This window comes from Prinia subflava, chromosome Z (genome assembly GCF_021018805.1).
Source record: "Prinia subflava isolate CZ2003 ecotype Zambia chromosome Z, Cam_Psub_1.2, whole genome shotgun sequence".
Taxonomy (NCBI): domain Eukaryota; kingdom Metazoa; phylum Chordata; class Aves; order Passeriformes; family Cisticolidae; genus Prinia; species Prinia subflava.
In genome coordinates this window covers 10,415,114-10,428,873 of record NC_086283.1, presented here as the reverse complement: position 1 = coordinate 10,428,873, position 13,760 = coordinate 10,415,114, and the positions used below count along the sequence as shown (strand labels likewise).

General features: G+C 37.9%; 1 protein-coding gene across 1 annotated transcript in view; it reads right to left on the bottom strand.

Moving 5' to 3' along the window:
• The window catches only part of LOC134563988 (tetraspanin-5), an 84,540-nt gene that overhangs the window by 5,928 nt on the left and 64,852 nt on the right, over window positions 1–13,760 (bottom strand). Inside the window, exons 3-6 of the mRNA XM_063422477.1 lie at window positions 7,136–7,282; window positions 5,158–5,328; window positions 3,172–3,297; window positions 82–129 (exon numbers count right to left, since the gene is read on the bottom strand). Coding sequence (XP_063278547.1) covers window positions 82–129; window positions 3,172–3,297; window positions 5,158–5,328; window positions 7,136–7,282 — 492 coding nt within the window. The remainder of the gene's footprint in view (window positions 1–81; window positions 130–3,171; window positions 3,298–5,157; window positions 5,329–7,135; window positions 7,283–13,760) is intronic.

Genomic DNA, 13,760 nt, shown 5'->3' with positions numbered 1-13,760 from the left:
AAAAATCTCCTCTTGCAATAGGGATTCAGATCCTTAACATACCACATTAAGAAGCAGAAAAAAAAAAAGAAAAAAGCTTACTGGTTTTTGCCTTGCATCGTAGCCACACTGAGTATTAATAACATCTTCCTAGAGGAGAGAGAGAGAGAGAGAGAGAGAGAAGAGAGGCAATCAGTAAAATGTCACCCAAACACCTTCTCTCAGCTCCCTGGAGTTAGTCCTGTACACAGTAAGACAATTATCCAAACTTTGGTTAGCATATTGCTTTAATAAAAAACCTTCCTCCTTCACTCTGCACTACTAATTATTTGCAGCAAACAAGAGCACATATTCAAAAAACTTTTTCTCTCTCAAGTCAGCAGTCTGGAAAAACCAGCCCTCCACCTGGGTGAACTCCATGTTCCAGATACAAGCACTTAGTAAAGAGACTAGGGAACATCTAGGGCAAGTGAAAGAACCTTCTGCTGAAAAGTTTTTGTCTGTGCTAAAAAAAATATGCCAAGAGTACTGTTGTCACTTTCAGAGTTCAGTCTGTGCAGAATGAAGAGGTGACACGGGGCAGTTCTGTGGCAGAAGCTGCAAGTTCTTTCTGAGAATGTCTCTAGAAATTTGTACAGTTACTTTCCAAAATCCTAAAAGAAAAAATAACAGATAGGGTAATGTGTTCTTACCGCCTGATCTTACAGGAGCTTGATACCAAAGAGAAAGGAGGGAGTTTTTCCTACTCCCTTTCCTTTTAGTATTCTCAAAGCACAGGTAATAAAATAGCTCTGCAGACTTTCCCTAGTGAACAAGTGCTTCTCATTGGCAGCTGAAGCTGTATTTTTTCTTCGTATACAGTTATTTCATTGTGATAAAATGAAGCATGAATCTTCTGGCATCAGCCACAATGGCAGCAAAATATTAAGTTACTGACTTAACATATAATGACATTGAGCAGAAGAAGGACTACTCAAGAAAGTGAGAAAATCAGCCCATCTTAGCTAGGCATACCAAACATCACAATTTAATCAAATTGTGGGTAATGAGAAAGGCAAGCATTAAAGAAATGGATTTTAAAAAGCAGCCATATGGAAAAAAGTATCTCCTATCAGTGCGGAAAGCTCCTCTGTTTCCTAGCTTTGCAGGAAGTCCGACAGGTCACATTCCATCAGCTGCCCTAACTGGATTCCCTTAATGGACCTTCAAAATTCAAGCAACTTGAATCTCTTGAATCTATCTCTCAATGAGATGAATGCTTCTGTTCCAGAATCTATGTGTCACAGACTACCAGGATGTAAAAGCACTTAAAATTCTGACAGAGCGATTTTAAGTTTTCTTCCTTGTACTAAATGCCTACTTGCTTCATCATTAATGTCTTCTGCCTTTAGTCTTGGAATTTGTTAACCAAAAGAAGGTATGAAAAATGTAATGGAAATAAAAGTTTTCTAGACTTGCCTGTACAGGAATTTGGAACACTTCAACCTCCTCAACTACATCATAATGAAGTACAGTAGTCAAAATTTGTTTCAAGAGACTTATTTTAGCCCACCTTAAACTTATCACTTCCTGATTCAAGCTAAACTAAAAACAATAAGGTATACATGTAACTGTTTGCATCAGTCCAACACTGAAACCTAATTAATTCTAAAAGGGACAAATTTGCTTTCCCACAGAATCACTGCAACTGAACCAATCACAGCTTGGTTACAATTATTTTACTTGTATGCATGACTTCTAATATTTCCAGTTTTTAAAGGCCATTAAGGTTGTTGTTTCCTTACAGTGAATGAGATTTATCCTTAAATTTCTAATTGCTGCATCACACCCTAACAAACTGCATAGCCATTTACACAACAGAGAGAAAGAGAGAACTTTAGGATGGATTATGTATTTATAGGATTACCTTGTACTGCTGTCACTGGTTCGGTTTTATAACAACTGTATTTTTAAAACTGGGTTGTGATGACCTCTGTGTGGGTGGGTGGGCAGATACACAAACAGCAGAGGGAATCCTAAGTATAAGGTAATGTTTGAGCCTGACCTACATTTTGTTTCAATATCCCATTAAAACATTTTCAGCTATGTTTGTGAGAAAAACTCAAACTACTGTGAAGACATACTCCCTGCAGAGGAACCAGAACCAGCTTGTGCAAGTGGCAGTGCCTTACCAGGAGAAGGGCAGAGCAGCAGCAACTGGATAGCAGGAGTAACGACTGCACTGCATTATTAGCAAGGCAGGAAGCACCTGAGGTGCCTTTTGGCAACTTGCCTAACTTCAGTCTGTGCTAGACTAATACATTCAGAGAACTGTAACTCTTTCCAGGTGGAGAAAAAGACACAGCTAGATAATACAAGCACTCAAAGCCAGCTTCTTTCAAGCTATATAAAGTCAAATGTATATAGTGCTAAGCACGTAACAGTTCTCATGCACACACCCATTGCTGTTCCAAGCCTTTCACTATTAGTGAACTGATTCCCTACACTTCACTTTTCACTTTATTTATCCCTATTAGCAATGCATGGCTCCAGCATTTTCCACTTGATGATCCAGAACTATAAATATTTTAAAAGACACGAAAATTTACCAAAAAGCTGCTCCCACAAACAATTTCTGTCCTTTCAAGTCTGATTTCAGATGACTTTAGGACAGGCAGTAATTTTTAAGGTAAAAAAGCAGTATGCAAAGATACCGCTATGCAACTCAAGATTTTAATGCAAACATGTCAGCTCCTCAGGGCACAGACTGTCATTCATTACCATACCTGGCACAAACTGGGTCAAACTGGCTGCAGCCTCAGGACACTGCATTAAATAATGAATAATGCCACCTTTTAACGTGTCTGATCGTAAGGGTTCCTGGTCTGATGAATTTCAATTGAAAGCTCAATCCTTCAACTCACTAAGTGCTTCTCCTTTTTATACTTGCAAAAATTAATATGTATGTTCACCCAAGACCATGGTTCTCTCTTTCTAATAAAAGCCACAAAACCCAAAGATTTTAGTTATCTTATGAGTTTTGCTGACTGCAGAAAAGTCAGTGGTTAAGCTGAGCTGCAAGAACAAAAAAAATACAGGTTGGTGATAAAAATAATAATTAGGCTAAATTTCCAGAAATAAAAAAGGAAAGTCTTGAAGCATTATTTTCAATTGGAACAGCAGACCCATCCTACCCTCTAGACTGTCACTTACAGCAGGGTCTTTAGTACAGCAAGAGAATGGCACACCACAGCGCTCTCGACTCGCGTTGGAATCTGTACAATTGAAGTAAATATTGAGGTTCCAGTCATCGGCTCCGAAAGCCCCACAGCACTGCCACTAGAACAAAAAAAGAAGAGCTTCTTAAATTTCAGAATGGAAATCTCAGCATTAGTAACATGCATCATTGCTGCCAGTTTCCCTCTAGCTTTCAAAACAAAATCTGAGACTCCCACTGCTTTCATTGAAACTGGCTTTTTTTTTGTTTGGTGGGAATTTTTGCCGTTTTTTCCAATACCATTCCAAATGTGTAAGTTGTTCCAAAGTTATCATGTGATTAGAGTTACATTCACACCCTGCTATGCTGCTTTCTGGAGAGAAACCGTGGGTGAGCTAATAAGCCTACACAATACCACAGAGTTGCACAGGCCTACAAGCTCAGGCCCAAGGGACAGTGGAGCTGAGAGTACAATATTCTGTCCAGTCTAATGAACCCTGGATCTTCAAAAAAAAGCTCCACGGGCTACACTGACTGGTACAGCTACTCCTTTTGCCAGTTTGGAGGAACTCTGCCTGGCTGTACATCGGACAGTGTGCACACTTTGTTCCCTAAGCACCACACATTGTACAATTAACACCTTTGCTGAATCCTTCATGGAGTAAATCTGCCACAGGCAGGCTTAGTCTCTGGCAAAACATGTTGAACACAAAAGAAATTGATGTGTTTTGCTGAACATACAAAGAATGGACTGGAGACCAGTGAAACACTGATGGTTTAAGGAGCTAAACCAATGAATCCATCTACGTCAACTTAAAAAAAAAAAACAAACAAACCACCAGCCATGTCTTTAAAAGCACTGGAATAGCTATTCTCTCTTTTTAGATGTAGCAGTTCTCTTTGCAATACCTGACATGTTGCCTTCATGCACTATCTCTAGTGGTTGAAGAAGAAACTCACAGCTTGTGCTGCCCTTGGCTTATCTACTGAGTTCTAATCCAGTTAGGAGAGAAAGCTTAAGGAAGTCACTGCAAAAGTGGACTATAGTCTTTGGCTGCATGTAAGTGGACCAATATTTTCAGTTTGTAGCGACTTCTGACCTTCTTGCTAAAGATTCAGAACAGTGCAGGATCCACATCCCGCTACTTACCATTTTTCCGCCAGGTTTAGGGAAGCAAATCAAGCACTGAAACTATTTTAATTGCAGAATGTACAAAAATTAGTAAATATTAATTTAACCAACACTTAGCCATGTTAGCCACACAGCGTCAGATTCAAAGAGGACTTCATCAATACAGGCCAGAACTGAGTACTGGAGAGGGAAGGTAGTGGCAGATTTTGTGTGCAAAGGTCAGTGCAAGACTTCTTCACACATACTGATAAATTACAGAGCTTAATCTACACAAACAGTGCACCACTGGTTTCACCCTTCCCTCCGAAGTGCAGAGATGGCATCACTTAGAGATGTCCTACGAGCACTCTACAAGTGGCCCACTTCATTAGCCTAATTCCAATGAGTCTAATTCAGAAGAAATAAATTGTAGTTTCATTTGGACCAACTAAATACCTCTGCAGTTCAGCAGTGTGGTGTAGCACTTCTAATGTTGCTAAAATTACATCAACATTCATCTTGGGTCCAAATGAAGCTTAGAAAAGGAGTTATTTCTTAAACAGATGTGATAGCTTCTACAACAAAATATTTTAACTTCGTGCATTTAACACAGTATCTCTAAGTCTTCAAGAAAAGTCACCCCAACTCTCCATCTTGTTTTACTCAGTCATACATCAATAAAGCCACTTTACGCAGGTGCTGTATGTTTCCAAAAGTTCTGTAAAAACAAATACAAACATATTCAAAAGCATTATATGCTAGAACATTTCTGTTCCTCCTTGAAGAAACAGAACAGATGGAAAGTAAAAAATAAGAGCAGATATTTCTTAAAAGGAAGCTTTATAAAAAAAATAAACATAGTCCAACTTACATATTCCTGTGTGAAGTCTATGAGGTTTTGTAAATCAATGTCATCTCGGTATGCTCTGATGTTGTTGTTTATAAAGAAATACAGTTGGTCCTTTATCCAGTCTTTGAAAACAAATGCTAGAACACCAGCAGTGAGCTCCAAGAAGAAAATAATTCCAAGAAATACAGAGAACTATGAAGAAAATAAAAAAGGCTAAAATTATTTTTCTTTATGACCAAAACTTTTTCAAAGCTCACAATTATATCCAATAATAAGGCTTTATCTGTTTCAGTGCAAGTTCAAGCCATTTTGGCACACACAAAATTTTAAATTAGAAACACACTATTTTTATTGGAGATGTAGCACAGAAATCTTAACTCTATTCTAACAAGTAAAAACAATGCTAACAAATGTCCAAACTTGGACATTTCACTGTGATTTCCAAAGAGATCCAAGAAAATTCACTGTAAATTTCGAGACAGCTAGTCACCACCATGTATAGGGCCCTTGAAAAACCATCTTGAATTTTTACATAGGCTCTTACATTTGAGAAGGCATAAATAACCAATAGTGCCAGTAAAATGCTTTCTATGTGACTTTTGCTTTAGATCCTCTCACTGGTAAAGCTTCGTCTAAGCAGACAAAGCAGAACTGGGTAACAGCAGAAATTAATTAATGACTAAGTCAGAGCAGAATGTCTATGAAATGACTCATATCCACATTAAAACTAAATGAGGTTGCTATGATTAATGCAAATGCAATGGATGCCAAAGGCATTACTAATGATCTGCCACTTTTTCTAAAGCATTTCCACTGAGTCTACACTATTTTAAACCACACAGGGGTCCTTGTATACTGGAAGTCCATCCCCTTTGCAACCACTCCTTTGAGTTTCATTTTAGTATGCTCTCTGTGTGTGTTCAGATACATTTTTAATTTCTAATGCAGCTGCTGTATGGGAAGCTATTTCTAGTACAGCAGATGGGTTCATCTTAGGCAAGCCAAGAGAAGCAAGGAAGAAGAAAAAAAAAGAAGTGTTACAAGCTGCTTTATAAATGTCTCGAGAACTGTGACTCTCAATTGTCTCCTCCCCTTATACAACACGTCTGTGGGAGCCAAATGTGTCGCTTGGAGGCAGCTTTTCACTGGAAGCTTTTTCACATATATATTAACAGTTAATGGTTATGAAGACAAAACTGTGTCCACAGGCTGAGCCCACCTCTGGAAATGGGAGTAGAGGAAAGAATCTCCTTTATTATAAATCTTCCATTTATCTAAAAGTGAACATGATACTGTTACCCTTATTTTCCAAAGTCACAGGAGGAAGTGTTTGTGGAAATACAGAACCTGGCTACTTAGCTAAAGAAGTTCTGCATACAAAGGTAAATTTATATACCAACAGCTCCTTCCCTAAGCAACAAACCACTCCAGAGTTCAAGAAAACTTCCATTTTCTTTCTGTATCCTGGACACATTCTCCTCCCCTTCTCCTTCTCAGGCCCCAGCACTGAAAGCAATGAAGCCTTTTCCAATTAGCTGAACGGCATGGACTGAGGATATTGCAACTGTTCTATCTCCTCTGTACCAGGAGAGGCCCTTGCACAGCAGACGTCACATGGGTCACATTCACTGCTGCATCTACATCCCTTATATTTCATAGGCAGATTGTTATAGACTCCAAGTTCAACACACAGATTCTCACAAAAAAATTCTCTCTTTTTGTGACTGGGGAGCAAAATGTTAGGCTACATCCATATGAAAATAAGTACTTCCACGTAATGATTCTTACCACCAACAGTTTTGAGCTTCATAAAAAGTCAGTATGCACCAGAGACTGATGAGCTGTAACATGTTAAAAGCTAAGTGCTTTCCTGGTATTCTTACACTGGATAACACCTTCCTCTCCAAAATACATTTTAAAAGCTTAACACAGTTAAACAGAACAGACAACATGGCATGCTACATAAATGAGGAATGTCACAGTTGAAAAAGCTACTTACAAATTTGAGAAGAAAAGTGTTTTCTCGTAAAGCTCCAATGCATCCTGCAAATCCCAAAATGAACATAACTCCTCCTACCACTAGGAAGAGCCAAACAGGATCAAAGCCTCCCAGGTCAGTGATGGAGGAGATATTGGACAGCACTCCCTGAGAAAGAGACAATGCCAAGGGATAAAAAGTATGTTCAGCTTTCTGTTGTACAAATTCTGCCTGCATTTTTCTTCTTAAAAAGGAAGAAGACTACAGCAAAATAAATGTTCTGCAGTACAGCAAGAAAACACAATTAAGAAAATCTTTGTATCCTAAAAGAGATAAAAAGTGCAATTATATGCAATATTTCTGAATCAACATGTGAATGAGTAACAAAATGTTCTTGAAGAATTCTGTGAGAAACCCACAGGACACTTTCTGCTTATATATTTTTAAGAAGTGGTCAGCCAGAAACTCAGAACAGATATTTGAACAAAACTTAACTCACTCTTATTACCCATGCTGAGATGCATTTTATATATTATATACATCATATGTGTAAACACACAGTTACATGTTATATTAAAAAAAACCAGTTAAAAGCAATAAAACCACTTTAAATTTAGCATTTATTCATTTACAGTATTTACAGCAGCTGTCAGAAATTAGAAGTGAGCTTCTAGGTTGAAGCATCTTGCAAGAAAAAAATTTTCAACAAATTTTGACAAACTACATATCTGGTCAATTCAACTTCAGGCATCTAAAGTGTCAAAACCTCTTTCTAGAAATAAAGTATGGCTATTGACTAGTTAGCAGGAAAAAAGTGAAAATATCAAAGTCTTTTAGTAGGATGAAAGACAATTTAAGAACTTGTCTTACGGCATGGTTTACACTAATTTAGGGTAGACCTATCATATGTTAAACCACACATGCTGTGTTTAGGTACGACTCTCAGCACAGTCTGCTTGTAATGCCATTTTTGCCTTGGAAGCAAAGCTTGGGTTGCAACACCAGTAATCTTGAGGAACTATTTTAATTTCTTGAACAAATTTTAGGCAGAGTTTGGCCGATGTTGAACAGATGGGTCATATAAAGAAGCAAGTACAAAGTTTACCCTATCCCAATGAGTTTGCACAGGAACTATTACAGTTTCCTAAGGCTTTTTGGCAGAAAAATATGCTGAAGTGTCACTATTTCTTCATTCCCCTCCCCAGTCCTGTAGGTCAATGCAAAGCACACTGCTGTGTTTCCTCACAGAAACCTGAACCCAGGCTGAGTGCTTTGGACAACTGCTTCCTCTAACTCCTGCATGATGCTGTGGCTTGAGAAGCAGCAACAGAGATCTCTATATCCACAGTGCCTTATTTGCAAAACTCTATAGCTCATCCTTTTTCTTCTTCCTGTTCATACCCCTTTGTTTCTTTGAAATAGTCTGAAAACAGCAACAATTTAGAGGGAAGTTACCATAATCTCATTTCCAGAAGTATAAAGTAACATTGTTAATGATGACTGCTCACAACTGTAGCTTTAGATCTCTGATTATATATATACACACACACATACTCATTTTGGACCACTCAAAACATATCAATCATCATGTAACCAATATCTCTAACATATTACTTCAGGTAGTCTGCAACCACTTCCATAGCATTTCCCAAGCAAAACTTGAGCAAACAGTAAATGAAGACAGTGCTCAAATCTTATAATTCTGCAGACAAGGTCAGAGTAAATAAAATATACGTGTGGACTGCACCAATGCAGACCTCAAGGAGCCATAGAAAAGGACAAAACCCAATGAAAAATATGACTACAAACTAATCCTAATGTACAAACACCCAACAGCATGAATAACATTCTCTAAGTATATTTTTTTCCTCCTACTAGAGAAGGCTATGGAAAAAAAATTTAAAAAATAAATCAAATTCATCACTTTCCTCCTACATCCCACACAGTACTAGCCTTACTGTCATTCATTAAAAAAGCAAAAAGAGATTAACGAACAATGTAACACAACTCAAAACCAGCACTGCTATCAAAGCGGAGCAGATGGCCCGTCCCTTTTTCTGGTACCATCTCAGTGAAGAGATGATATGCACCAAGATTAAAAGAACACTTACGTGTCATTAACACTTACTTTAACTTGTGCAACAGTTTTTCCACTACTTCATTACATTTGTCAGAAAAGAAAAGAAAAGAAAAGAAAAGAAAAGAAAAGAAAAGAAAAGAAAAGAAAAGAAAAGAAAAGAAAAGAAAAGAAAAGAAAAGAAAAGAAAAGAAAAGAAAAGAAAAGAAAAGAAAAGAAAAGAAAAGAAAAGAAAAGAAAAGAAAAGAAAAGAAAAGAAAAGAAAAGAAAAGAAAAGAAAAGAAAAGAAAAGAAAAGAAAAGAAAAGAAAAGAAAAGAAAAGAAAAGAAAAGAAAAGAAAAGAAAAGAAAAGAAAAGAAAAGAAAAGAAAAGAAAAGAAAAGAAAAGAAAAGAAAAGAAAAGAAAAGAAAAGAAAAGAAAAGAAAAGAAAAGAAAAGAAAAGAAAAGAAAAGAAAAGAAAAGAAAAGAAAAGAAAAGAAAAGAAAAGAAAAGAAAAGAAAAGAAAAGAAAAGAAAAGAAAAGAAAAGAAATCCGAACCAAGCAATATATCCAGGATAATCCAACAACACAAAACCTTTGAAAAAATCAAGGCCTTGGCCCTACACAAGACAAGAAGCATGAGCTCTGCCTCAAAGGGAAAACTACAAGTCAACTACTCAAATGATTTCTTCACAAAGTTTTAAAGGCCTTTCCCCTGTGCTTATATAGTTACCATAAGATGAGAATAAATTCTAGCCTAAAGCAAGCACCACTACTCTTTTCTTTTAACATTAGCCAATTTTGGAATTAATGTAGTGTGGTGTAGTGGAGTGAAAAAAACTAGTCGCTGGAGAAAGGATATTGCCTTTTGTTATTACTTGTATTTACTTTAAAAAAAAATCCAAAAAAGATGAAGGTTTAAGTCTCTCTTCATAAGACACTTTGTCTTTCTTTAAAAACAAAGCAAACAAAACCAAATAAATCAACAAAAAACTCAAAGCAAACTACTACGCTAAATCAACTTCTTTCCATATGACAGTAGTAAAATTCAAATGAAAAGAAATCCAAGTGAAACTCAGCTCACATTTGTGGACAATACTGTTAGAGAAGACAGTCATAATACAAAAGCTGTAGTAAGAAACACACCACTCTGCATTTTATCACAGTCACAGTAAATTTGATGGCAATAAAATTTATTGAGCTTGTTTTATACTGTTTTTCCAATCCTGTCCTTTTTCCCTTTACTTGATTTTCTAGAACTGCCAGGCTCTTAGCAGCCTGTAATGCCACATGTTGGCTGGCCCCTCATCAGGGTATCTGTGGTCCAACATAAACTGCATAGATCAACACAGGCTTTATCAGCCATTGTTTGCTGTCCTTGGAAAGTACCTTTATGTGCATCTGTTGCTAGTCCACATATGGCAATCATAAGCCTAGCTTGGATAAATCCCAAATAACACATGCTGACAATGCAAAGCTTAATTTTCATTTGTACTCCGTATGCTCTCTGCATATGAACTGCAAGTTATCAGTATTCTGGAGAGACATCTCAGGATACACGATCTTCACAGAGGCTTTGTCAATAAAACAATAGCTAGCAGTGGGAATGTGAAACACAGACAATGCTCTGTGGTTACAGCTCGAGATACACAAAAGTAGTCTGATAGAAGATTACTGCTTAGAATACAATTTTCCACTCTTGTACTCTGGACACTTAAGAATAAGCTCTCAGAAGATGCAGCAGTGCAATACCCTGAAGAGAAGCATATTTTGCTTCAAGCAGCAGAGAAACAACAGAGGAATAATATCTCACTTTATATTGTTAAGAAGATCTAAACAAAGAGTCCTCTAGGCACATACTCTTCCTATTTGCTACAAATTTCTATAATGCCTACTACACCTACTACCACAATATCAAATATTTTTTGCCTGCAACAGCTACTCCTGGAAAAAGTTTGACACAGATGTACAAACATCTGGCAGTGATCAATTTTGCCTTTAATCCATCATTAGCCAAAAGCAGAAGAAAACATTTCCAGAGGTGTTTGAGCAGAGGATCAGTAATCAATATTCTAACACTGCACCCTCCAAAACATGCTCTCAATCCTCAGGCTGAGCAGCCAGTCATAGAATATATGGTGTCTGTCCACTTCACTCATGCATCAATGCAAGACCTAAACAAAACACCTGTAAATAGCTTAAAGTAAGGCTTTCTCCAAATGCAAGGTATTTTTTCTCAGCAACACTACTGCAGTTGCCCACTACAACCAGAACTGTTAAATCATTGCAAGTACTCTGATACTTTAACATCTAAAAGAAGAGCAATTTTTTCATCTAGATGAATTCTTGTTTTAAAGAATTCTTGTTTTAGTATGGTTATTTTTGAGGTACCTACACCTCACTTTCTTGATAGGTTAGGCCTATGTATGATCTGTATTTGGCAGGAAACGCTTTGTTTGTACAAAGCTACATACTCAAGTAATTTAATTCTCACTATGGTGTCAACCCAGGGCTCTACTGTAGTCCCACAAGGAGAACCAGCAGGACATGTTCCCTGGCTGATCTCCAGCTCATCTATTTGCTCTGTTCCTCCACCCTCCATAATAGCCTGTTGTACATTACAGTCTATGAGTTGCTATTTAATATTTTAATGCAGTGCAACCCAAAATTTATTTGGTGTAGTGAAACAACAAACGCATCATCCATAAGTGAACTAAAATAAGTAACAGTAAAGTTCTGAAAAAAGTTCCTTTATTTGCAAAATGTACTTCAATCATTAGGATACAATGATACACGGATGGAAGAGGAAAGACAGATCCCACATTTCTACCCCACTTCAAATTCAGAAGAAGTCAAACGAAATGGTTAGGACCTGGCTCTTTTCTTCAACACAAGGGTGCTTGTTGGTGGATACACTCACCAAGAAATGTGAGACAACCAAGCGATGTCCAATAAAAACTCCTGCAGAACTGGAATCTTCTCCTGATATGTGAGCACAGGAAGACAAAAAGCCTGAGAGATGCCTGACATGTTCTCTGTTGTCCTGTCATGTTTTCCTCATGGCCAGAGCCCTCAACACTATATGCAGGATCTCATGTACAGCTCAAGCGAGAGCAAGGCTAAGGGAAAATGCTGGTCTTGAACACAGGAGCTCGTGAATGCCTCTCCTGATGTTACAGCTCACATTAGTTTGCCTTTATCCCGTCAATAAAGAATAAGGAAGCAACGGCTACATACAAAAGCAGTAAGGGTGCACACCTCACCCCTTCTCTATCTTGTACTCTTTAAGATCATCAGAACAGCTTGTACTACTTTCCAGAGACAGACCCCTGACTCCAGCTCCTGCCTTTGGTGCACATATTCATTAATATTTCAGGTCAGATCCAGCAGTCCTTTTGAAGTGATCACATACAAGCTGTGCTTCAGTTCACACCAGGACAGCCTCAGAGCACACAGACTGCATTACTTATACATGAAGATGTGCCCCTGGAACACAAATCATGCTCCAACCACTAGCAAGCATTCAGTCCATGAGATCACACTAGAACTAGGTAGAAAAGAACTCAAACCTTTCAAAATCTGCAGTGTGCAAGCTGGATCTTCAGCACCACTTCCTCTCCTGTTGGTACCCACTGCCTGCATTTGGCAGTAACAGCCCTGACAGGCTGAGCCCACAGCCAGACACATCTCGGCTGGAGCAGTGACCCAGTGTTGTCACATCTACACACACCAGATGCGTTCCTGAGTTCTTAAGGGAGTCACAAGTGCACTAACAAACCAGTGACATTTCCAGATCATCTGTTGCTGAACAGCTACTGCTGTAACAGGCACAGTAGCAAACTGCAGGACAAGAGAGGATGGCTCCAACTGAAAACACTCCAGGCAGAAGCAATTTTGAAAAGTTGACACAGTAACGAAAATTCAAGGCATAATGAGTCAGAGACAACTTAGGAGAATCATCAGCCTAAAAAACAAAGAGGTGATACAATGAGTAGATAAGAAATTTGGCCCACAGGATGCATGTAAAAGAAGGGAACTCAGTACTACAGGAGGATGGGAGAATTTTTTTTTTTTTTTAATTTTCCATTTCCTCCAAGATGGGGGAAAAAAACCTTCTCTGCTGCAATATCTCATTACTGGGAGAACAAAACAAAAACAAAACAACCAAAACCAACCAAAACCAAAAAACACCACACCATACACCCAAGAACCATGGAAGATCAGAAAAAGATACATCAATACAAGATCTGAAACATCCATTTTTGCAAACAGAGGTTTGGCCTTTTAACAGGCTTGTCTGCAGGATTTAGTATCACTGGCAAACAGTGACAAAATGTAACATCTGGGGGGTGATGGTAAATAAAAGTATTCTCAAATGCATGATTTTAAAACAGAAAAATGTCTCTCTGCTTTGTTAGTCAAACTCCGTGCAATTCCTCCATGCTGTGCATCAGAATGAATACAGGGAACAGAACAATACTCATTGAAACATGCCAAATTAATTCTACTCCAGAATTTTGTCTCTGCAAGCAAGAAACTGGGTGGGGGATGTTTACAAATCTTATTTCCTTTATTTTTCTTGGTTTTGCA